Genomic DNA, 27,118 nt, shown 5'->3' with positions numbered 1-27,118 from the left:
AAAATTCTCAACAAAATACTAGAAAACTGAATGCAGCAACACATAAAAAAGATTGCATATGATGAATGAGTGGACTTTTTCATAGGGATGAAAGGTTGTTTTAACTTTTGAAAATTAATGTAATACATTATATTACTAGAATTAAGGACAAAACCCACATAATTATCATGATAGACACAAAAAAGCATTTGTCAAAATCCAACATGTATCCATGAAAAAACCTTATAGGATTATAAGTAAACTTCCTTAATCTGATAAAGGTCATCTATAGAAGACCTACAACCTAACATTATACTTAATGGAGAAAGACTGAATGCTTTCCTCCAGGATAAGAAACAAGAAAAGAATGTCTGCTCTTAGCACTTTTATTCAATATTGTACTGGAGGTTTTAGTTGGGGCAATTAGACAAGAAAAATAAATAAAAGTCATAAAAACTACTAGGACTAATACACAAATTTGGCAAGATTGCAGCATACAAAATCAACATACAAAATTCGATTGCATTTCTCTACACTAGGAATAAATAACCTGAAAATGAGGTTAAGAAAATAATTCCATTCACAATTGCATCAAGCAAAATGAAATACTTAGGAATAAATTTAAGGAAGAAAATTCAAGACTTGTACACTAAAACCCATAAAACGTTGCTGAAAGAAATTAAGGAAGACGTAAACAAATAAAAGACCTACCATGTTCATCGACTGGAAGACTTCAAATTGTTGAGATGGCAATATTCCCTAAATTGGAGTACAGGTTCAACACAATCTCAATCAAAATCCTAGTTGGCTTTTTTGTAGAAATTGAAAAGCTGATTCTAAAATTCATATAGAAAGGCAAGGGATCTACTATAGTCAAAATAATCTTGAAAAAGAACAAAGTTGGAGGACTTATTCCCAATTTCAAAACTTACTACCAAGCTACAGTAATCAAGTCAGCATCAATATTATAGTAGCATAAGAACAAACATATACATCGACGGAATAGAACTGAGAGCCCAGAAATAAGCCCTTCAATTTATAGTCAACTGATGTTCAACAAAGGTGCCCAGAAAATTCAATGAAAGAGAAACAGTCTTTTCAACAAAAAACTATTGGATAATTGGATATTCACATGAAAAATACGAATTTTGGTCCCTACCTCATACTACATTTAAAATCTAATTCAAAATGCATCGCATACATAAATATAAGAGCTAAAATTATAAGATTCTTAGAAAAATATCAAAGTGAATCTTCATATCTTGGGTTTAGCAATAATTTCTCAGATATGACACCAAAAGCACAAGTAATGAAAGAAAAATTAGGAATTTAGACTTAAAAATGTGAAACTTTTGCATTTCAAAAGACAATATCTAGAAAGTAAAAAGAAAATCTATACTGAGATGTATGCTAATCAGGAATGCATGCTTATGATCACCATAGGCATAGATAAGATTATTTATGCAAGCATTTATTCACAGAAGCCACAGACTGGAAACAACTCAAATAGAATGTATAAACAAATCATGACCTATTTATACATTGGAACACTACGAAGCAGTGAAAAAGAAATTAACTATAGATCCAATCCTCAACACATAATATTGAATAAAATAAGCCACACACACAATAATACATGCTATTTAATTTCATTTATTATTTGATCATGGTTGTAAAGATTAAGATGTGGTCACTGTTGGAGAAAAAATGTGGGTAATGATTGTGAGAGTCATGAAAGGAGCTACTAAGTTAGAAAATCTTTTATTCCTTGACCCAGCTGGTGATTATAGAGGTGTGTGCTTTGTGATAATTCATTGTACTACACATGTATATTTTCAGCACTCTTTGGTGTGGGTGTTACTTCAATTAAAATAAAACTGATTTCAAAATATATCAGCCAAAACGAAGAATAAAAAAACAGAGAAATCATGGTATGGATAAAATGAGAGTCAATAGTGAAACAATTCAAATGTTCCAGTCTTAATAATTTGTTCTAAACATAGTGTCAAATAGCTTGCAAATGGCATTAACAAATCTTTTAAGAGATGATTATGTAAAAGAATTATAATTTCTTTTAAAAACTAGTCTAAAATCCTAGCAAATCTGAACAAGTACCGGGAAAAGGCGGGGGAAGGTGCAAAGAAGTAAAATTGTGCTAGTAGATTCATCCTGCCAAATTGAGGAGGATGATTATTTTTTGCCTTGCTTTGCTTTTGATATTTAACGGCTACATATTTTTCTTTTTAATCTTGCTATATATTGCTTACAAGAGTTATACCATAATGAAATGACTCAGGAAAGGTATAAGTAAAGAGTTGGGAAAAATACATGAACAAATGTAAACAAAATTAATTTCAAAAGAATAAATAAAGTAGAATACACGCAAAAAAATATAAACGATTCACCAGTCATCTTATATTAATAAAGAGTTTGATCCACAGTGGGGATATATCAGTCAGAATTGTGTTCTGAAAAACAGAATTAAGACATGAGGCAAAATCTGACTGAAGTTAAAAACAGATATTGATATAAATAAATATTAGCAAAAACTCCAATAAATTTTTTTTCTTCATAGATAATAGGGGAAAATTAAATAAAGACAGTAAAGATAATAAATATAAACTGAATTCAATGCCCTACAAAAACTACTTTCTTTTCCAGAACTCATGATACACGTATATAAAATTGATAATACTATGCTTCAAAGAAAGTATCAATAAATATCAGTAAATTGAAATCATGTAGGCAATATTTTTTGATAATTACATAAGTACAATTAGAAATTAAAAGCAAAAGTACAACAAAATAAAAGGAAACAAAATTTGAAAAAAAGGCCTGGAAAATAATTCAAGTTAAAGGAGAGAAATCTGAACTGTAATTATGAGGCATTTAGCAAATAATGAGCATAAGAACACTACATCTTAAAAACCTAGGATGGGACACGGCCAAAATAGTAATTAAAGGAATATTTATAACCATAAGGATGAATAAAAGAAAGTAAAAAAAAATCTAAATAAAAACTTAACTTGAGTGTTAGAAAACAAGAAATCAAACCTAATGAAAGCATAAGAAAAGAAATAAAAATAATAGTAGAAAGTAATGCATTAATAAATCAAAAATTTTAGACTTGGGTAAATCTAAGAGTTGATTCTTTAGGAAGTGTAAAGTAAAATAAACAAGGCTCTAGCTCCAGCTGAGTGTGGTTGTATTCCCAAATTGATTGTTATTTATCTACTATAAGACAAGGAGTTTGTGCAAAAAAGTAAATTGACTAAGTCACCAAACATACTGTTAATGTTCACAACTTTTTTCTGTTGTTGCCAGCCTCTCTTGAAGCAAGTATTTTGATTTACATCCTGGTGCAAGCTCCTCATCTTGTTGAAGGCTGGTTGAACTAGCTCTGCTACTAGTCCAAAGCAAAATTAAGTTAATGCATAATATACTAAATTAATAAAGAACATAGGGACAGTTACAAATCAACAGAGATCAAAAAGTTATAAGATTATGTATAGTACTAGATTAAAAATTTGAAACTCACATAAATGAATGATCTTCAGAGAAAATAATTAATTAAATTGATATATGAAAAAGAATAAAACCTATAAAATGAAGAGTTTAAAAATAAAAATTATCTCCAAGAAAATAACCAGACTCAGATGGTTCCCCAAGAAAATTGGTGCTAGCCTTCAATATACAGATAATTACCACACTCTGTAAACTGTCCACAGTATCAAGTAACTATTGAAGCGTCTTTATAACCCTAACAACAAAGATAGCATAACTTTGACAAAGACAGCACACAAAAAGTAAGCAACAGGCCAACCTTAGTTGTAATTTTAAACACAAAAACTCTTAACAAAGTTCTAAGAAATAGAATCCAACATTTTTCAACGCTAGTGTATCATAACCAAGTAAGATTTAATGCCAAAATTAAAGTATGGTTCAAATGGGAAATCTATTAATATATATAATCCATCAATTAATAGATGAAATGATAAAATTATATGATTATCTTAATAGATTTCAGGAATGCATTCAATAAAATCAATACTACTTCCTGATTAAACACACACACATACACACAGAGCTATACAGGAAGAGAAGAATGTTTCCTTAATATGATTTAGCACATGTTTCTCAGACCAACAGCCAACATCATACTCAAGGGTAAAACACACAAAAGAACATGTTCGGTCACCACTGCTCTTGGAAAGTGTTCTGGAAGTTCTAGACAACTCAGTAAATGAGAAGAAAAATACAGGCATACTTATCAGAAAGGGAGAAATCAAATTATATTATCTTTTGATTCTTTGATTCTTTATTTGGACTGACATGAGAATCTGTGAAATATTTAGAATGAATGAGAGTTCAGCAAATGATTGAAATATGTGTGTCTACAAACTATTAAAAATATAACCTATACATATATAGTTTTCTATATAGATGTTCCATGTTATAAACTCATCAATTATACCATAGTTAAAAGATAAATTTAACAAAATTTTATTTCTGGGAACTGTGCAAAATTACTCCAAGTTTCATCTAGAAAAATAAACTTGATAGGAAAGTCAAGAAAATATTGAAAAAAAAGGAGTAATTGGAGGCTGCACAGGGAAATATCAAAAATCTTTAAAGCAGCAGTAATTAAATAGTGTGGACTTGATATCTGAATGAAAAGAAGCATTAGTGGAGCAGAAAAGAGAGAGCCACAATAAAACTAAATATATAAATGCTGAGGATTTTATAAAGACGGCATTTCTGACACAATAGGGAAAGGATTGCTTGTTCAAGAAAATCGGCAGAGACACCTGGTGAATTATTGAAAAAAAAAAAGATCTTGGTGAAGTATTACCTCACATCATATGTCAAAATCAAACTCTGGAAATATCAAGGAGTTAAATAAAAACATAAAACTATAAGAAAAATAACTAATATAGATGAATAATTTTATAATCTGGAGACAAGACTATAACACAATAGGCAGTAACTATAAAGGAAAAAAATACATTTCACTTGATAAAAATGGAAGAAAAATCTATGTAATTTTTAAAAGCTAATGAGAAAACAAGATAAAATATTTGAAAAGTGTATAAGAGAAAAATGGTTTCTATTTATAATACTAAAAGATTTCTTTAAACAAAAAGAATAGAAAAATGTAGAAATGATATTCATCAAATTCACCAAAGAAGAAATACAAGTTGACCAAAAATATATGAACAGAGTGTAGACCCACTGATATTCAAAGAACTGCAGATTCCGTTAAGAAAATGGAATATTTATGTAATTAGCAAGGAGGAGGAAAAGGGTATTGTCAAACTTTCTTGTTTTTTGTTTTTGTGAGGAAGACTGGCTCTGAGCCAACATCCATTGCCAATCCTCCTCTTTTTGCTGAGGAAAACTAACTCTGAGCCAACATCTGTACCCATCTTCCTCTACTTTATGTGGGACACCACTACAGCATGGCTTGACGAGAGGTGGGTATGTCCACGTCCAGGATCCGAACCGGTCAACCCCGGGCCAGCACAGCGGAGCAAGTGAACTCAACCACTATGCCACCTGGCCGGCCCCTCTTCAAACATTTTTAATCATGATGAAACTGCTTTAATCTTTATAGGAGAAATACAAAGTTTCGATAAAGAAATATTTTGATTTATATATCAAAAATCTGAAAAATTGTTTCTCAAATGCCTTTGACTCAGCCATTGCAGTTGTGGGAATTTACCATAAAGAAATAGTCAGAAATATACAAAATGTTTAGAGGATGTTTTTGGTTAATCACTCCCATTCCCTATCCTAGCTTTGGCGATAATGTTCTATCAATTGAAATGCATTTACACTCATTATCTATCACAGCAGGAGACAAAGAGTTTCCCTATATTTTCCAAGTTTCACTATAGATGGATTACCGAGCTGTACACTGTCTTAACTGAGTTCCTTCCAGGCTTCTTTGTACCTTTGATTTAATTAGATTTTGTGAAACCTACACAATTACTATGTTTAGAAAAATTTGATGACATGACAGTTTCTTTACCTGAATCCCAACTTTAAAAGAAGCGTGGAAAAGAGAAAGACAAAGGGAGGAGTTTTTGCAAATTAGCCATCACATAAAACTCACCTTAGTGGGCTACTTCAGTATTGGAAAGAGCCAAGAAGAAACCAGTAGTTTCCTTAGGAGACAAACATTCTGAAGCCCATATCTTTACCTCAGCGCCTGGAGACTCCAAGAGCAAATCTGCTTTTATTTTTCTTCTTGCTACAGGTTAGTTTTACGACCTTTATTTCCTTGAAGACCCCGGGGCTTAAGGGGATTTTTAAAATTTTATTTTATGACATATAACTACATGATTGGAAAAATATCCTTGTGTTCCATATACACAATCAAAAGATAAAGATAATTAGCTTGGAATATTCACAAGGGAAGGAAAAATAGACCAAAAATTTATTAAACTCGTTACCATTTCCAGCATGGCAGAAGACAGGCTGTGGACAGTGTCGGCTGTATGTATGGAGAGGGATTTGGCCCGCTGAGGTTTTGCTTGGGTTCGTTTCAGATGAGGGGATAAATGGACAGAGGTGATTGGCAACTAGAGTTTAAGGGGACCTCTGGAGTAGGGAGGGGATGGAAATGATCAAGGACACCTATAACACGCTGAACAGCAATTGTATGTGCTAATAGCTTTTTATTTCAGCAGTCAGGGAATTCAAATACCCTGAAGAAAAGTATTTGACTAGACATTTTTGACATTTGAAAGGTGATTTTTCAAGCAAATGTATATATCTAATGGAAATGTAATAGCCTTGGCATTTAGAAATGAACACTGAGTGTTTGGGTCTGCTTTTCAAATTAATAAACGTAATATTCTTTATCCATGTATTTCTGATTTAATTTTCCTTGTTAATATTGACTCATTCTGCTACTGTGTAGTCCAGGGTGTTGGCTGACATTCTAACCCTGCTAAGTACTTGGAACACCTATGCATTAGCTGGTGTTCTCCGGGGGATTATTTAGGTACTTGCTGTTGTCTTTGGGTAGACTCATTGCTTATAGACTTTGGATACATTATCAAGTAGTAGCAATACATCAGTGGTACATGGTTATGTTAATAAGCCTTAAATCAAAAGAACTTACCAAGGAACTCTAGATCAAAAAATAGTCTCATATTTTAATAGCTGCTCTAATCCACTATAAGATAAAGTTGCTCAAATGCAGTACAGAATTCCATTCAGTTTCTCCTTCAATTCAGAGTAGAGAGCAAAGAAAATCGCCAGATGATAAATTAAGGAGACATCGCTTAAGAAAATTCTATTACCTTGTGGTTCCACTAAGCGATAGAGGATGAAATATAACCTTGTAGAGTAGACAGGATGAGGAGAGAAGTAGTGTCCTCAGAGGCACTTACAGGTAAATAGCATTTCCGAATATCTGTTGATGTTGTGTAGTCCACATATTTTCTTTGCTCCATCCTTTGAAAAAGTGCACTGCCTGCTCTGATCTCTGATACTGATACTGACTCTGATACCGGTGCCTAGTGCTTCCTCTCCAACTTCATTATGTCCCTTACATCCTTTTGGCACCCACTCACAAAGCTCTCATTTGTCTTCAAAAACATCCAGCTTGTAGCTGCCATGGGCAATCTGTTTGGAGTTCTCTTTCAGATATTCACGTGGCTTGGTCCCTCACTTCCTGCTTAAATGTCATCAGTGAGCCCTTCCCTGACCATATTAAATAAAATAGTACCCTCCCTCTATTCCCTATAGATCCTACCCTGCTTTGGTTTTCTCCATAGTATGTATTATCATCTGGCTTACTACTTATTTACTTATTTGTTAGTCTCTACCTCACTAAGAACTGTGTCTGATCTGTTCCCTGCTGTGTCTGCCCACTAAGGAAGTGTTTGGCATGTAGTAGGTGCCCAGTAAATATTTACTGAATGAGTGAATGGCAGGACATTATCTCTGGTGTGAAGGCAGTTGGACTACTTTTCTAAAGACTACTTAAACTTACATAGCTCACACTCTGCCCCACGGAGAGTACAATGAGTGATACTTACACAATGAAATGCTCAGTTGGGGGTCTTCTTTTTTGCCCACTTCAAACCCTATGACTGGGCAAAAGTAGAGATTCTCTGGCTTAAAAAAGTAAACTGTAGAAAAGTGCCCAACATGACTATCCCAACAAGCAGATAGTAGTAGTGGAAGGAATTAAAAGTCAGTTTGGGCAAAATCTGTGTGTGAAGAGATTTTTCAGGGTGTGTGTGAGTGTGTGTACGTGAGTATGTGTGTGTGTGTATAAATGTATTAGGTAGAAGGAAGCTACCAAAAAATGTAACAATGAAGTCATATGAGTAGGAAAATTTTAGAAGTCAAATCATTTTTAAAAACAATCTACTTTGTACTTGAAAATGAGAAAGCCTAAGTGAGGTAGGATTTTCTGTCCCTCGGAGAGCCTTTGAGTGGCATAACAGCTTTGACTAGGATATTCCTTAAACGCATTAACTAGCAATTTTAGAAAAAAAACTAATCTTACATTATTGGAAAAAATTACATGGCAATAAAAATATGATTTTATACTAATAAGTTTCCTGAGACAAGACGCAATGCCGGGAAAAAGAATTGCAGTGATTGGTGCTGGTGTCAGTGGCTTAGGTGCCATTAAGGTCTGTCTGGAGGAGGGACTGGAGCCCACCTGCTTTGAAGGAAGCGATGACATTGGAGGAGTGTGGAGATATGAGGTAAGTTCGAATAGATTTATGCTTCTATATGTGTGATGACTTTTTTTCCATATCTAGGAAATAAGAATGCAAGGATTACAACACTAATTTATCCTTCAATTACCAGCATAATAGTTGTAATTTTTATTAGTACCTACAGCCATGCATTAAATCTCAATCTTTCCTTCCCCCCAAGGATGACGTTCAGTCAGTCCTTCTTCCTTTCAGAGTCTAGCTCCTTGGAAGAGAAATGTGTGCTTGCTCTCTGTTCATGTCTCCACCATTGCTACATGATGGGAATCTCAGCACTTTCTGAAAGCTGCTCTCACTGCTGTTACCAAAGTTGTCAAATTGAATGGACTTTCTGTCCAGAATTTTCTTGCTTTCTCAAGGGGATCTAATAATGTTACAAACCAACTCCTTTTTAAAACCCTCGTCCCTAGCTTCTATGATTTTGTTCTCTTTTCTTTCTCAATACTTTTCCACTTGGCCTCTAAATGTGGCTGATGATAGCTCTATTCTCAGTCTTCTGGTCTTTTACCTTTTTGCAAGTTCCGTAGGATACCTCCTTATCCTCCCTTGGCTTCAGCTACCACATGTGTGCTAATACATGACCTTTAGATTTTTATCTTCAGCCCAATAGGATACACGTGTTAGTCAGGGCAACTAAGACTATCTATCCCACAGACAAACTCTGAAATCTCAAGAGTTTAGCACAGTGACAGTTTCTGGCCTGCATCATAGTCAGATGTGATTAAGTGGCCCTTCTCCAATTTATTCGTAGACCCCTGGACCACACGGGACCAATGTTGCCATGGAGGGGAAAAGAAGGAAAGGGAAAGCATACCAACTCTTAACCGCGTACATGTAGCCAGAGGAGGTGGTGGCTGCCTGCTTTTGCTAATCTCTGGGATGTCTCCCCAATAGTTCACTGGCTTTTCAGATCTTTCATTACATGTGTGACCAATTCCCTGCATTACATGCCCCGTTTCAAGTGCCGAGAGTAGTTTCCACGCTTCTAGTTGGACCCTGACTGGTACAGACACGTCTCCAGGAAAACTTCTCCAGCCTTCCAGCCTGATGTCCACAGCACCCTGTGCACACATCCACTGTTACTCCTATTACACTGCATGCAATTGGTGATTTCCTGGGTAGGGCTTTTAAAGCATTTTATATACATTACTTGGTCTCCACAACAATGCTGTGATGTAGGCAAGCACTTATTTACAGGTAAAGAAATAGATTTAGAGAAATGATTTGATTTCAGACTCCTTGTCCAAGACATACAATGATATATCTCAAGGACCACATCAAAATCCCACAAAATCCCACATCATGTCATCTGATTTCACTAGTGATGCCCATATTTTACGCTTTCACTTACAAAAAATGCTGATCATATTTGCAGAGATTATCCTTATTAGGAGGGGTATTTTTGTGTATGAGTGTTTCAATACATTGGACCTTATTAATAAAAATGCTCTTCATTTTTGAATAAGAAAATATATACTTTGATCTGTTCTTAAAGTTGACATTCTTTAGCAGGAATTAAGCTCCATATTTCCCGGCTTCAAGAATATTCATAATGCATGAATTCTTATCCTTTATTCACCAATATTAGACATAAGATACAGAAAAAATATTAAAACTCTCCAAATTGTGTTTTATGTGTATGTATATTAAAATGATTATATTTTAGGATTCCAATAGATTCTTCTAGGAGAAAACAACATATCTTCAGTGGTGGTGTGCTTTTTTCTTAACCTTAAAATAGTTGAGTATCTAGCTTTAAAAAAAATCAGGAATGGCTGCTAATACACATAACAGATATTGTATGTAATATTGGCTGCTATTATAACCTGAAAAATGAGCATAATAATGCGCTTCACAGGACTGAATTAGGTAATGTATATGAAAAACTATTTTTTTTTCTTTTTTTGTGAGGAAGATTGGCCCTGAACTAACATCCGATGCCAATCCTCCTCTTTTTGCTGAGGAAGATTGGCCCTGGGCTAACATCTGTGCCCATCTTCCTCTATTTTATATGGGACGCCGCCACAGTATGGCTTGACAAGTGGTGCGTCAGTGCGTGCCCGGGATCTGAACCCGTGAACCCTGGGCTGCCAAAGCAGAGCACACGCACTTAGCTGGCCAACGGGCCAGCCCCAAAAAACTCTTTATAAACTATAAAGTACTATAAAGTGCTAAAATACTATATGCCTATCTGTATGTGTATAGATAAGTAGATAACATAGAGAGAAATAGATACTGAAAGACTGAGAGACTAAGACTGGAAGGATATACATAAAACTCTTAAAGTGATCATCATGAGTGATATTCTTCTCTGTAATTTTCTATTACATAGTAACAAACATGTGCTGTTTTTGTAATTAGAAAAGAATGCCAGGAAAAAAAGAAGGGAAAAGGGAAAATCTAATGTAATTACACTCTTTCTGCTTTTCTGTCAGTCACTACAACAGCGCGGACTTCTTGGATATCCTCCACCCAGGATTCTCCAGTCACCTCTCAGTCTAGTACTCTGAACCCACCAAGCTCTGTGGGCAGAGAGGCAGCCCCAACTTCTTCTGCTCATTTTCACTCTCTGGTGAACTACATACATTTTTGTTTTCATGTCCTTTCATGTTCTTTCCATCTTCTTTTCATGTTCTTCTGTTTGTTCCCCAACAAAATTATTTGCTCTTTTAAACTATTTACCACAAGATATCTCATCTCTTAGTGAAGGTAATAGAAAAGCTCCTTTAGTTTCTTTGAAAATTTTATTCCAGGAGCCTTATAACTTGACAAATAAAGGTTTTTATTTTTTAATTGTTACTCTTGTATTCTAAAAGACAGTGGGTGTCCTTTTTTCCTCTGTAGGAGAAGGCTAAGACTGACAGGCCAAGTATCTATAAATCTGTCATCAGCAACAGTTCAAAGGAGATGACAGCCTACAGTGATTATCCTTCCCCTGATCATTTTCCCAACTACTTGCCCAATTCCAAAATCATGGAGTACCTCAGGATGTACGTCCAACACTTTGGCCTTATGAAGCACATCCACTTTCTGGTAAGTGGGACAGAAAACGCTTAGCACATGCAGAACCCTCTAAGTAGAGTCGAGAGCTGGGCCAGGGCAAAGTGCAGAGAGACATCCATTCGGTCTTAAAGGTTAGCTTTGCATACATCTCCAGTGAAGTCAGCAAGAACTCCTCTCCTCACCTCCTTCAGGAAAAAAGGATGGTGGATTGGCTGAAATGCCAGACTGTGCACCTGCTGTTGGCTCACCACTAACCACATTCAGGACCACAGTTGGGAACAAACGGGGCTATGTCTCTACATAAAAGAGCCTGGTAGGGAAACTAGTAATAAAGGAACTCTTTCACAAAACCTCAGAGGAGAGTAGCTATACCCAACCTTATTCACTGAGTTCTTGGACAGGAGGGCAACCAGGAAGAGTGGTCACAAGTCTGCGTTTGTCTCATTCCCAGTCGAAGGTGTGCAGTGTGAGGAAGCGCTCCAACTTCTCTTGCACAGGACAGTGGGACGTTGTGGTCGAGGCTGAAGGGAAGCAGAAATGCTATGTCTTTGATGGCGTTATGGTGTGTAGTGGCCTTTGTACAGATCCCTTCTTGCCACTTCATAACTTTCCAGGTATGTCATACTGAATGCAAAGGCACAGTTGTTGTGGGGTTTTATCATTCTTGCAGTTGTTATTTTTGAAGAAAGTTTATAACTCTGAAAGTCATTTTATTTGTTAAATAAATATTATTTTTTTCTGATTATAGAGTAATGCATGCTCTTTCAAGTTTCATTCAAATATTACATAATGCTATAAAATTGGGAATAAAAATTACTAATATCGTATCCCCACCAGTTCTGGGATGTTTCAAGAGAAAAGTGCTACGTTTGCCACAGTTGGAAGGCAAAATGTGAGAATTGTTTTGTGCTGGTAATAGTTTGGAGTAAATTAAGATCAAAGCTACAGAAAATATATTACGATTTAACTTTGTGCCGAATGTGTATGTATAGCATGATAATATAAATAGCTATGTGCTAGTGTCACTACACATCTTGGAAGAGACCGCAATGCTATTGTTTACTATTTGGAAGCTTAAGCACCCTGCGTATAGGGAACCGTGCAGGAATAATTTACCTGCACAGGATCTCCCTGTTTATCTCTAGAAGCAGGATGTATACTCAATCTTCTCAAAGAAGGTTGAACCTGAGACTCCTTCAAGGTTCTTAGGAGATGCTGGACTCCTCCCACTTTCATTGCTGTGACTGTCTGTTTTCCAGTGTATGAGAAGGCAGAGAAGGTTAAAATTGGTCAAGAGAGGTCTATTATTTAGTCAGTTAGTTCATTAGAGATTTAAGTATTCCTGGATTTATTTGTTCAACATTTGTTCAAGAAATACTTATGGAGCACCAACTATATGCCAGAAGCTCAGCAGAGAACAAAACAGGTAAAACCTCCATTTCCAAGGAGTGTGCATGACAGTATATGGAGACAGACACAAATGGGACAAATGTGTGGCAGGTGATAACTGTGAAGAGAAACATTTAACAGGGAAGGGGGAGGTATTTTAGGGATAGAGTGTTGTGATACAATATTAGATAAGGTGGCCAGGTAAGGCTTCAGTGAGAAAGGGACATTTGAACAAAGACCAAAAGAAGTTGAGGAAGTGATGCAGATATTGGGGAAAGCACACTGTGCAGAAGGAAGGGCAAGTGCAAAGGCCCTGAGGTTGAAGTGTGACTGATAGGTGTAGTGTGGGAGGAGTAGAAGAAAGAGTAGGAAGGAGATGATGTCAGAGAGTGATTGGTGGGTCAGATCAAGAAGGGCCTCAAAGGCCATTGTTTGGACTCTGGCTTTGACTTTGAGTGAAATGGGAGCTGTTGGGAGATTGTGAGCAGAGGAGTGGCATGCTCCAATCACTTTAGCTGCTGTGTTGAGAATAGTTGGGGAAGGAGGTGAGAAATGTGGAAGCAGGGAGACCGTAGAGGGGAGGCTTTTGCACTAACTCAGGTGAGAAATCATGGTGGTTTGGATCAGGATGGTGGCAGTAGAGATATAAAGAGGTGCTTGGATCCTGAATATAGTTTGAACAAGGAGATGACAGAATTTGCTGATAGACCAGAAGTGAGACGTGATAAAAAGAGAGACGTCAAGGATAACCCTCATGTTGTCAGCCCGAGCAATAAAGTTGCCATTTCCTGGGATAGGGAAGGCTGCAGGAAGAGGTGATTCTGCCTGTATGAGGGAGAAAGATTGAGGAGGCCACAAGGTGACAAGGTCGTGATGTTTGTTGAAAATGGGAGAGGATGGGGGGATTGAACACATTCAAAGAAGACCATTTATCTTATTTTTCAAGTACTTACTATGTCATAGGAAGTACTTTCAAGGGATTAAGTAAGAATTTAAGTAATTTTAAGGGATCCTTATATCATTCCTATGAGCTAGGTTAAACGATTTCCATCTTACACATTACAAATGCCACTAATAGGAAAAGAACTGAGATTCATGCCTAAGTGTGTTTCACCTCAAATTCTTCTCTCATACTGACCCACAGGGCAAAGGTTCATTCTGGAATAGAAGAGAAACATTTTCTCCTGGAGGAAGGAGACAGAGGAAGGATGGATGAAAACACAGTAACTTTTAGGTGTTGAGGAACTCACCTCAAATCTTTGCTGTTTCATAAAAATGAGAAGAAAGGTTATCTTCAGGGAGTGAGAGGGATTGCAGTGGGGTCCAGAGGAGGGGGCATAATTGAAATAGCTGCAGTCAGAAATTTGATGGACAATTGAATTTGGCCAGGATGGTGTTTGGAAACAATTAGATCCATGCCGGGAGTTCACTAGGTGAGGATCGAAGAACAGCATCCGGGAGGAGAAAGCTGAAGTTTTGGAGCAGATTCTGTAGAGAAAAAAGAACAGGGCAAAGACTGAACTAGAATCAGGACTGAGTAGAGCTGTCCAGCGTCGGAGGAGGAGGAAACAAAGCTATATGTGCTATATATAAACCCTACGTGGTTTAAAAGATAAAATCCTGTAAAATAAACTGGCTTTAATGGCTTTGCCATAGGAGGATTCTGTTTAAGTCAGAGCAAATTTTTAGGCAAAAATAAGAAGTTGCTACATCATCTCAGCTTCAGATCCCGTGGGAGATGTTGGAGCATTTGTCCCCAGTAGGAAAGCAGAGTGAATAATGCACAGCAGGAAGGGTGTACTGGGCCCAGGAAGAGATGGAAACAAGGTAGACAGAGATGCAGCTTGAGTTGGGAAAGCAAGGCAGGGAATTGGGTCCACAACAGTGGTTGTAAACAACAAGGATGACAGACAAGGAAGGTGTATGACTTAAATAGGAGCCAAGCTCCTCTTTGAAGGCTTGCCAGGGTATACATAAGTAAAAAGGAGGAAGAAATGAGATACCGGAGTTTCTCAGAAACCTTAGGAATTTGTTTGACCATAGAATTTATGGTCCAGAACCAAACTTTAGGAGGATTCATTCTGTCTGATGGTGTTAGACAGGCGTAGTCCACAGACCAGCATCAGCAGGCCAGCAGATGAGAGGTTTAAATAGGATTTAAAATAGGCCTTTGAGTTCAGTAATAAGCTTTAGAAGATGCCAGCAGTTAACAAAATAAAATAAAGTAATGGCCAAGGCTTGAGCAATTCTGTTCTTGCCCACAGGAATCAAGAGGTTCAAAGGTCAATACATCCACAGTAGGGAATACAAGAGCCCAGAGAAATTCAGGGGGAAGAAGATCGCTGTGGTCGGCCTTGGAAATTCTGGAGTTGATTTGGCGATCGAGCTCAGTCATGTAGCTGCACAGGTTTGGTTTCTAAAATTCTCTTTCCTGAAGCGCAAGCTGCCCACTGCCCTCTGAGATGTGAGAATTGCATGAAATGTGTGTAGTGTGCATCCACACACGGCCTCAATCCTGACTGTAATTACCTCTTCACACCAGTTTTCTCAGGAGACATCTTGGTAATCCATTCCAAAAAAAATTGAGAATGGAATAAAAATAAATATTTCAAATTGTAGTGGCTGCCATATTGTTTATTTTTACCAGACTGTGGAGGCTTCATTAGCTCAGCCAAGAATTAAAGAAATGAACATACCAGAAAACCATTTATTGAATCCCTTCATTTTTCATTAACATGACGCTTTACTCTATCTCCCGACTCTGATTCCTTCTATATTTAGATTTCTAGAGATACAGATTAACTAAGTGTTCTGGATATTGTAATACTGTAATTAGCAGATGGACGGAATCTTATGCGTCAATTTGTTGAGCTCTAGTTTCTTGCATCATTGTGTTTTTCCAAAATTTGGAATTTAAGAGATTGCAGGCATCAAACACTACTTTGGAGAAGACTCAAAAGGGATAGTGAGTGAAATCCAGAGGAAGGCTTGGGGAGATCTCTGGAGCTATAAGCAACAAGTTGGATGTCTGAGTGTGTGACTGTATCTGTCTACCTGTCTTTGAGAGCAGAGGAACTCTTTATGCTAAAAAGGTAAGAGGGTTCTTATCCATTTCTCCTCATAAGTCAAGTGAGAGCTATCTGAAGAACTGAGAAAAGGATGCTGTGAAAGGAAACTGTTATATCATGAGGCATGTCTTTTTCATTTATTTGCATTCTCTCCTAGGTGTTTCTCAGCACAAGGCGGGGTGCATGGATTTGGAGCCGAGTCTGGGATTATGGGATGCCTATGGACACTGTTCTCTCCACTCGTTTTAGCACTGTCCTCAACAAATTTTACCCTACATTCTTAATCAACAGATTGGGAGAGAATAGATTAAACGCTCGATTTAACCATGACATTTATGGTTTGCTACCTCAACACAGGTACGTTCCAGGATTTAAAAAAAATAATTTTGCCTCTGCCTTTTGGAGTCAGCAGGTCAGCCTTGGAGCATAGGGGTGGTTTACAGTTCATGTTTTACTACCTTGAAAATAGACTTCAGCTATCTTAGGAGAATGTTAATCATCATTTCCTTTCTCATGTTTCTTTGCACCATTGTACTCACTCACTTAGAGGAAGTGATTGAATTTCAGGAGATGGTGGCGGCTTCATCTGTCCCCACCCTTCATGTTTTCAGGCTACTCTTCACCTCTTCTTTAGATGGAGAGTTTCAGATGGTGGACAAGCAGCGGGTGGTATAGTATATCATAAAAATCAACTCCATTTGTCCAGGCTAAAAGAATGAATCAGGAATCTGGTAAGATTCCAGCAATAAGATGGGGCACTTCAGGGAGAGAGGAGTCCTTTGAGATGCAACACATGCTTTCTTTGCCTTGACTAGAACTCTGGATCCAGACAGCTGAGGTTTGAATCCTGGCTTCATCACTTACTAGTGTGTGATGCTGTCAGATTTACTTAACTGTTTGTCCCCCACCTTCCTTACATATAAAATAGGGATAACATTAGCACCAACTCAGAGGAATGTTGTGAGCATTAAAGAGGAAAATACTACATGTATAGCCTATACTAGTAGCCAGCACATAGTCAACGTTCAAGAATTTGCATTGTTTTATTATACAATTAGTTTTCTGACTGTGTTAAAATTATAGTCATAGGATTTTAATTTATGGAGGTGAGTAAGTGGTGACATGGAGAGGTAATGCCATTGAAAGAAGAATTTATTACTTACATTTCCTGAGAGAAGGGGACATGCCAGACCATGCAGGGCCACATAGGAGCACCATGTTTGGTCAAAGAGAAGAGGGGCAAGGGAAAAAGCTGAGGCCAGAGCCTTTAGTGGGGTTTCCATGGTAAAGGCAGGGCAGGGTAAACAGTTTAGAATTGGCTAGTTGGAATAATTTTGGTTGGCTTGGCCTAGTGGAGTGGCCTCTAGTTGCCTGGTTCCTGGCCTGGGATGATTCAGGGCAGGGGAAATACTGGCTTGGTGTGTGAGAATTAGATAAGGAGTTGGTTGGGGCAATGGACTGGGATTGGCTGGTTTGCTCCTGGCAGAGCCCTTTGCTATCTCTAAGAATTGGCTAGCCCTGAGAGGGGCAGCCTCTCCCCAGCCAGCAAGCTTTTTAAGATGTCGAAACATCAAAAAATACAGAAAATAAAAAACATAATTATACACTGACATCCAGTTTCTAGCTTGAATGACTGAGTAGAGAGTGTACCATCCTATAAAGCTAAGGAATTCAGAAGCAAAGCAACTTTGGAAGGTATGGGGAGGCTGGTTGATGATTTAAACTTTAGAAATCTGTATTTGGGATACTTGTGAGGTATGCCAACAGAGATACACGACAGGCATTGGGATAGATGATTCTGAAACTCAAAGTAGAGGTTAGACTTGGAATCATCAGCCCTGGCGAGGTATATCAGAGTCTCGGTGGTGGAGGGTGTGACTGTCAGAATTGGGAGGAGGGAGACTGGTGAAGTTTGAACAGACACTTCTGGTATTCTCCCTTGCACGCACACACACATGCCTGCATGAACTCGCTCCCCATCCCATGCTGGCTTAAGAAACAATGATCTAGGGGGAAAAAAAGAAGGTCTAGATCAGAAGCTAAGGGATCCCAAATGTTAAAGGAAAAGCTGAAGAAGAGTAGCCATTAGAAACACTGAGAAAGAAAGTATAGGCAGAGAAGTAGGAGAATTTGTAACGAGGACAGGGAAATAGGAAGGAGAAAATTTCAGGAAGGGAATGGTCAACAGTGTTGAGAGTAGTAAGCCAACAAATATTATCTGAGCCCTTCTGTGTGCTCCTTTTTACATGGGTAGTAAGTATGTGAATTAAAAGAATGAATCTATCAACTCCCATGCCCCAAAACTCAAAAGTGCTAAGACTCAATAGGATGTCTGCTGGAAATAAGTACAGGAAGATTACCCAACTTTTCTATGAAAACATGATTTGTCTGCATCTGAAATGTGAGTGGTCTATTTTGGACGTTGAACCTCAAGTAATACATAATGGAACCAGAAAATTCTGAGAAAGACAGTGAAAATGATGAAGGTGGACTGAAGGTCTGCCACTTGAAGACATAGTAGAAATGTGCAGATATCATGGGTGTGAGGAGGATGACTGGACTTCACTGAATACCTGAATAAAAACTAGTAGGCAACACCCATGAAGTGGAAGCGTAAACTATGGGACAAATATAAACATAAACATCATACGATTAATACAAACATGGTGTTAATAGAATAAAGCTTTGCTTAAAATGTTAGGAAAGATAAAGAAAACTATTTTCTCTTTAGTTGAATATATATTCACCCAAGTATAAAGAATATAAATATATTTTAGTTAAAATATTTTATTAAAATCGTGGATGATAAATTTATTTTGCCTTCATTGATAAAAAAAGATATTTTAGTTATATATATATATGTATATGTACGTATCTACCTATACACAGAAAAAACACTGGATCTGCCATCACCAGCCCAGTCTTAATAAATTTCTGGTATTTACCTGCCATAAGATCTTGGGGTAGTTATGTATTTTCTCTTTCTTTTTTTATGTTGTTAAAATGCAATCCCTATCTGCCTATCTGTTGTGAGATATACATCGGAAACACATAAAATTGACTATCTGTACAGCTTAGATAAATTTAATGAATATTTTTGAGTTCCTACTATGATCAAGCAGGGTTCTGATATATTATGGCAGGGGCCAGATCATACGGATTTTTAGGACTAGAGCATAGTAATAACCTTGAATTTTATTTTGGTGGAAATAGAAACCCATTGGGGAATAATTTTACATTTTAAAAGGATCATTCAGGCTGCTAAGTATAGGAGAAATTGTAGGAAGTCAAGGGTGGAAAAAAGCAGGCTACTAACAGTGTTAAAATCAAATAATGTTTACAAAATTTATAAAAATGGTAGGTAGGTTCTCAAAATAAAATGCAAATCAGGTATAATCTGATTTTCCTGTTCCAATATGAACACTTTGTCAATTTCTTTTAAAAACCTCTCCCCATAAAATTATTTTTAAAAAGTTAGATATCAATATGTCACTGGCATAAACTTATATACCACATTTCAAAATCTTCTCTTTGCATATAGTAAGCATTAAATAAATATTATTGGCATTCTGATAAATACAGAATGTTTATTTAGTAAATAATTCGGAAAAGGTTATGAGGAAAAGAAATCTTTTACAAAACAAAAATGTAGGTCTTTCATTTTTCTGGCTCAACTAAAAAGTATTTTAAGTATTTTCTTAGCTCAATTCCTCTCCGAAAAGATTTATATTAATTTTCCTGAATTTCAATTTTTATTCTTCAGCTTTCTAAGCCATCAAGTTACTTTCGGTGATGATCTACCCAACCGCCTAATTTCTGGAAGAGTTCTGATAAAACCAAATGTTAGAGAGTTCACGGAGACATCGGCCATCTTTGAAGATGGCACAGAAGAGGACCTTGATGTTGTTGTCTTCGCCACAGGATATACTTTCTCTTTCCCCTTTTTGGAAAATGATTCAGCAGTTCTGGACAGCCAGTGCTCCATGTTTAAATTTGTCTTCCCTCCTCAGCTAGAGAAACCAACACTAGCTTTCATTGGCATCCTCCAACCACTGGGAGCCACCATTCCCACATCAGAACTCCAGAGCCGATGGGCTGTTCGTGTCTTCAGGGGTATGTGTTGACTTTATGCACATTTAGAAAAGATGGCCATCCAGGTAGTGTGATTTCAGAGGCATTGCAAAGGTCTTCTGCTATAAAACATATTTGAAGCTAACCTGTACAGTATTTGAAATTCTGCCACCTGATTTGTTACTTCAGTGTTTGATAGCTATTTAATCTTTAAGATTCTTGTATAAAAATGGAGATTAAAAAACTACCACCTTAAGCTTTCATCAAATGACAATTTATTGGCAAATAATTCTTTAGAATACTTCATGGAGGTGTATAGTATAGGAAGTGAGGGCAGTAGAGGAAAGATCTCAATCTAAAGTATAGATGGAAAATAAGTTATCTTTCTTTCTGATGTTGCAAGGATCGTTCTGGAATGAGCCTAAATTGAAGGGAGCATTTTTAGCCTGTCTCTCAGGTTCAAGATATAAAGAGGACAAGCAAAGCCACAAAACTACAAACTGTGAATTATGTGAGTTATAAGAATTATGTGAGAGTCACAGAGTAACTGAATAGTATCACAGCACAATTAAAAGAGCCAGAGCTTTGTAATCAAATAATCCTGGGATTAAAACCCAGCTCCTCCATGTACTGACTGCATGATGTTGATATGTTACTTGACGACCACAATTTCCTCACTTATATAAATGGGAAAACTTACACGTACTTTGCAGGGTGGTAAGAATTAACAATTAAGCACCTTGACTTTTGTAGGCCTTCAATAACTATTGACTGAATGAATGAAGATTAGCCACTGTTATTGTAATTCTTTATTATTATTGTCTATTGTATCATTAATTCTAAGATTGAGAATGAATTCATGAAGATAGATTCAAAACCTACCTTTAGGAAATGAGGCCAATCACTTTGTAATAATTCTGCTCATTTGTTTGCTTCTCCTTTAAAAATTTTCCCCTATTTTCCTGGAACATTCTGTGTTTCTCAAAATACAGGGTGTCACCCATCAAAGAAATGAAGGAGAATTGTAGGAAGGTGCCTTCCATGAGTTAAGATGGAAAATTAAGAACAAATCTCTGCTCAATGAAAACAATCAGGAGACATTGAGTCACCACTAGTAGCTACAATATACACTTGTAAACCAAGTCATAACATAAATGAGTAAATTTAACTTACTGTTTAAAGGAGAGCCAGGTGAACACTCTGGTGATGGGACTACACACGCACTACTTTGTGGTTTGTCAGTTGAATGTGACTGCCTTCATTCCATCTGTCTTTGTGGGCTGTGAGGTTTGCTAATCAAGACGTGATCTCATTAAAGGATATGTCTGTGCACTGTAAGGCATGTGCGCCTGATGGAGGTGCGGGGCGTTCCAGAGCAACTTCTGGATCCGTCTCCCCGACTCTTGTGCTGCCTCACTCATGATGTTTTCTACCCAACTGACTCTCAGGGTGTCCATTTCTTCCTGAAACCACATCTTCTCGATAAGAAAACCATGTTCACATTCAGAATTTGTTTCCTAGGATTGAACGAACTACCTTCGATGAGTGTCATGATGGCTGATGTAAAGAAGAAGGAAAAAAAGTTGGACAAAGAGTAAGAAACTTGCTTTTTGGTGAAAGTCAGTTGAAAGTGTTTAAGAGGAGCTGCTGCTGCTCTATATTTTTCTCATCCTAGAATCTGAATCGTTTTGGCTAGAGGCGATCTCAAATTATCCACTTTTTCATTTCCTCTTAACCAAGCATAATATCATGTATGCAATGTTTATGGGATGGAATGGATGCAGAATGCTCCAACATGGTAACTTCAGAATTTTGTTTAAAGCTCATGGAACACTAGGTATAGCATACAACTATAAATTTAGTCGTATCATAGCCTTAGGTATGTAAAGCATGTGAAAATGTAAAATGGAATGAAGAATTGTTGCACTCTTTTAAGGAGTGGGAAAGAGACATCAACGTGAGAAATAAGTTGGCAAATCATACAGAAGTCGATTAAAATTCTAACTTGAGGTCAGAAACTTGTAATTTGTGCCAAATCTTCTTAAAGAGAAATTATTCGCAACCATTGTGGTTGGGAATGTAATTTACTTCTATTCAACAAACATCTGTTGACAATCTACAATGTGAACGTCACAGCATGTTCTCTAAGATCAACAGCCTTCGTCCTAAGAATCAGTTATCCAGTAACTTTGGTTTTAGCCGGTGTGCCAGGAATTTCATTTCAGTAATACTTACAATCAAATTAATGTCACACATACTTAAATAACTGGCGTGTGCAATTCATATATCATATTTCTCACCACTGATTTACCAAATGAGATTACATCCTGAGGGAGAATCAAATGCAGGGCCAAAGTACAGGATTTAGGAAAAGAATATCATTAATAACAAAAAATCGGGGTCAGCCCCATGGTGCAAGCAGTTAATTTGCGTGCTCCACTGTGGATGCCCGGGGTTCTCCGGTTCAGATCCCGGGTGTGCTGACTCACTGCTTGGCAAGCCATGCTGTGGCAGCATCCCATATAAAGTGGAAGAAGATGGGCACGGATGTTAGCCCAGGGCCAGTCTTCCTCAGCAAAAATGAGGAGGATTGGCGGATGTTAGCACAGGGCTGATCTCCTCACACCACAAAAAAAAAAAAAAAAAACCCAAAAATCTTCTGAAACTCACCTATTATTATCTGAGACCCTTGGAAGGATTTGAGGGGGAAAATACACTGAAAGAATATTTCATTAGAAACCACTGAGAGACCGGCCAGTGGCTTAGCGGTTAAGTGGGTGCGCTCCGCTACTGGCGGCCCGGGTTTGGATCCTGGGCACTCATTGACGCACCACTTCTCCGGCCATGCTGAGGCCGCATCCCACATACAGCAACTAGAAGGCTGTGCAACTATGACAGACAACTATCTACTGCAGCTTTGGGGAAAAAAAGGAGGAAGATTGGCAATAGATGCTAGCTCAGAGCCAGTCTTCTTCAGCAAAAAGAGGAGGATTAGCATGGATGTTAGTTCAGGGCTGACTTCCTCACACAATAAAATGAAAAAATAAAATAAAAAACTGAAAAAAAAAAAAAAAAAGTAACCGCTGAGACCATGATCATTGAAAACAAGAAAACTCATTTTATCTCTCACTTTTTGGAGAGATCATTAATAGCTATTAGTTCTTTTCCCCATAGATTATCCCCTTATATAAGGTCTACCAGTGTTTTAGAGGAAATTGTGCATGGAGGCACGGAGGTTGTCATCTGACTTGTTTCTGATTTTTTTTCTTTCTGGCTTCAGATTGCTGAGTAATCCTCATAATAAGCTCAGAGTGAAGTATGTGGAATACATGGATGAAATTGCCTCTGAAATAGGAGTGAAACCCCACCTATTCTCACTCTTCCTGTGGGATCCAAAGCTGTTTATGGAAGTTTTCTTTGGACCATGCACACCTTACCAGTACCGCCTACAGGGTCCAGGGAAGTGGGCTGGGGCCCGGGGAGCCATCTTGACCCAGAGACAGCGTATCATCAAGCCCCTGAGGACTCGTGTCCTCACCTATAACCAGCCTCTATACTCGGTGCCATTTTGGCTTAAATGTGTCTATGCAGTTCTCTTCCTCTTTGCTCTCACTTTGGTCATTGTAAAAGGATAATCCTTCTATGATCATTACTATATTATAGGCTAACAGTGACACACACCAATTAAGAGACTGGGCCATGTGCAAGTGTTTATCCCTCAATTCAAACTAGACTAATGCAGTGAATTATCTAATAATTTCCAAATTTCTCCTGCATGAATATTTTGGCAAAATTAGAGATTTATTCAACAGAGATTTCAAATAAAGTGGTTTGTATGAAAGTCTGCTTTGGAAGTGTGTATTTACTTTACATAATATGAAAAATGTTCTCAGTTACACCAAGTTCTCCTAGGCCTCTGTCTATAGTAAACACACAATTTGTCAGCTATTTGCAACTGGCAAATTTTTTGTTTTGCATGTAAAGCACAGGCAGGAAAAATTCTCTCTTCAAATGATCTAGAAAAGTAAACAATGAACAAATGTCATCATCAGAAACCATTTCCATTAGGATCACATTCTATAGAATCATGGATATTGAGGTAACAGGTTATTTCAGGTATTATTGAGGGTATTTTTGGGATATGGAGGGTGCCATGGAGAGAAAAAGAGGGAGTAATAGAAGTTAGGAAATGTACATAATTTTGTGTTGTAGTAAAACTATCAAAAATACATGGAATAAATTCATAGCAAACAAACAAAATTCTATAAAAACACTGAGGAGAATGAGAAGCAGAAATCGGGAGAAAGAGTAGCAAATATTTGCAACATTTACAGCGACTTTTACAATTAATCAGAGAGGTGAAATCTATAGTCTCTGATTCAGGCACTCATATCACAAGCTATGTCTGAGCTTAGTTCTGATATTCTGCATAACAGGATTTTTCCCCCAGTGTTATTGAGGTATGATTGAAAATAAAAATTGTATATATTTCATGTGTACAATATGATGTTTTGATAGACATACACACGATGAAATGGTTACCCCAGTCAAGCTAATTAACATATTCATCACCTCACATGATTACCCTTTTTTTTGTGGTGAGAACACTTCAGATCTACTGTCTTAGAAAGTTCAAGTATACAGTATAGTGGTATTAACTATAGTCACCATACTGTACATTAAGTCTCCAGCACTTATTCATCTTATAAATGAACATTCCATTTAACCAACATCTCTCCAAGTCCCCAACCACCAGTCCCTGGTAACCACTCTTCTACTCTCTGTTTCTAAGAGTTCAACTTTTCGAAATTCCACATATAAGTGAGATCATACAATATTTTTCTTTCTGTGTCTGTCGGTCTTATTTTACTTAGTATAATGTCCTCCAGGTTCATCCATTATGTGCCAAATGGCAGGACTTCCTTTTCTTTTAAGGCTGAATAATATCATACCACATTTTCTTTCTTCCTTCATCCACCAATGTTCACTTAGGTTGCTTCCATAGCTTGGCTTTGTTATTAACAATGCATGAACATAGGAATGCAGATATCTCTTCAAGATCCTGTTTTTATTTCCTTTCAATATATACCCAGCAGTGGGACTGCTGGATCATAAGGTAGTTCTATTTTCAATTTTTGGAGGAATCCTCATACTATTTCCCATTTACCAATTTACATTCCCACCAACGGTGCGCAAGGGCTCCTTTTCTTCACATCCTCACCAATACTTGTTATCTTTTGATGTTTTTATAACAGCGATGCTAACATATGTGAGATGACATCTCATTTTATATTTGCGTTTTCCTAATAATTAGTGTTGTTGAAAACCTTTTCAGTACCTATGGGCCATTTATGTCTTCTTCGGAAAAATATCTATTTAAACACTTTGCCCATTTTTAAATTGGGTTATTTAGGGCTTTTTTCTATTGAGATGTATGAGTTCCTTATATATTTTGAACATTAACCACTAAGTGAGTCTATGGTTGGCATGTATTTTTTCCCATTCCATAGGTTGCCTTTTTGTTTTGTTGATGGTTTTCTTTGCTGCACAGAAAATTTTGATGTAGTCCGCTTGTTTATTTTTGCTTTTGTTACCTTTGCTTTTTGTGTCATATGCAAAAAATAATTGCCAATACCAATGTCAAGGAGATTTTCCCCTATGTTTTCTTCTAGGACTTTTACAGTTTCAGGTCTTACATTTAAGTTTTTAATTGATTTTGAGTTGATTTTTGCATATAATAAGGATAAGTGTCCACTTTCATTCTGTTGCTTATGGATATCCTATTTTCCCAGAACAATTTATTGAAAAGATTATCCTTTCTCCATTGTGTATTCTTGGTATCTTTGTCAAAGATTAGTTGACGATATATACTTGGGTTTATTTCTTTTTATTTATTTATTTTTTAGATCTACATTTTTTTTTATTGCGGTAACATTGGTTTATAACATTTTATAAAGTTCGGGAGTACATGGTTATACATTGATTTCTGCATAGGTTACATCATGTTCACCACCCAAAGACTAATTACATTCCATCACCACACACATGTGCCTAATCATTCCATTTCCCCTTTTCCCTTCCCCCCGGTAACCACCAATCCAATCTCTGTCTCTATGTGTTTGTTTGTTGTTGTTTTTGTCTTCTACTTATAAGTGAGATAATATGGTATTTGACCTTCTCCCTCTGACTTATTTTGCTTAGCATAATACCCTCAATGTCCATCCATGTTGTCACAAGTGGCTGGATTTCATCGTTTCTTATGGATAAGTAGTATTCCATTGTGTATATATACCACAACTTCTTTATCCATTTGTCCCTTGGTGGGCACTTAGGTTGCTTCCAAGTCTTGGCTATTGTGAATAACGCAGCAATGAAGAGAGGGGTGCATGGAACTTTATGCATGTGTGTTTTTATGTTCTTTGGCTGAATATCTTGGCTGAATCCTAACAGTGGAACAGCTGGATCATACGGTAGTTCTATTCTTAATTTATTGAAGAATCTCCATACTGTTTTCCATAGCGCTGCACCAGTTTGTACTCCGACCAGCAGTGTATGAGTGTTCCCTTTTCTCCACATCCTCTCCAATGCTTGTTGTTTTCTGTCTTGTTAATTATAGCCATTCTGACAGGAGTGAGGTGGTATCTCATTGTAGTTTTCATTTGTATTTCCCTGATAGTTAATGATGAGCATCTTTTCACGTGCCTTTTGGCGATCTGTCTATCTTCTTTGGAGAAATGTCTGTTCAGGTCTTTTGCCCATTTATCAGTTGGTTGTTAGGTTGTCTTTTCATTTTATTGATGGTTTCCCTTGCCATGCAGAAGATTTTTAGTTTGATATAGTCCCATTTGTTTATTTTTTCTATTG

At 37.0% G+C, this 27,118-nt stretch overlaps 1 protein-coding gene across 1 annotated transcript; it reads left to right on the top strand.

Moving 5' to 3' along the window:
• Positions 1 to 8,576: 8,576 nt before the first annotated feature.
• LOC101398493 (flavin-containing monooxygenase 5-like) lies at positions 8,577 to 23,889 on the top strand. Its single transcript, XM_087418606.1, has 8 exons — positions 8,577 to 8,711; positions 11,568 to 11,756; positions 12,178 to 12,340; positions 15,380 to 15,522; positions 16,341 to 16,540; positions 19,947 to 20,296; positions 21,776 to 21,848; positions 23,535 to 23,889. Exons 1-8 carry the CDS (start codon positions 8,577 to 8,579, stop codon positions 23,887 to 23,889), a joined length of 1,608 nt encoding a protein of 535 aa, XP_087274732.1.
• The last annotated feature ends 3,229 nt before the right edge of the window (positions 23,890 to 27,118 follow it).

The sequence above is a fragment of the Ceratotherium simum genome, chromosome 2 (assembly GCF_057802395.1).
Source record: "Ceratotherium simum simum isolate JZ-2026a chromosome 2, ASM5780239v1, whole genome shotgun sequence".
Lineage (NCBI taxonomy): Eukaryota > Metazoa > Chordata > Mammalia > Perissodactyla > Rhinocerotidae > Ceratotherium > Ceratotherium simum.
Note: the sequence above shows the minus strand (reverse complement) of the source record. Positions and strands in the feature narration are given on the sequence as shown.

Bases quoted from the DNA above. Each gene is read 5' to 3' on its own strand.
- LOC101398493 (XM_087418606.1), top strand. From the start codon at position 8,577: ATGCCGGGAAAAAGAATTGCAGTGATTGGTGCTGGTGTCAGTGGCTTA. The intron at 15,523-16,340 runs GTTTGGTTTCTA...ATTCTCTCCTAG, and splicing joins TCAGTCATGTAGCTGCACAG to GTGTTTCTCAGCACAAGGCG. The intron at 20,297-21,775 runs GTATGTGTTGAC...TTTGTTTCCTAG, and splicing joins GGCTGTTCGTGTCTTCAGGG to GATTGAACGAACTACCTTCG.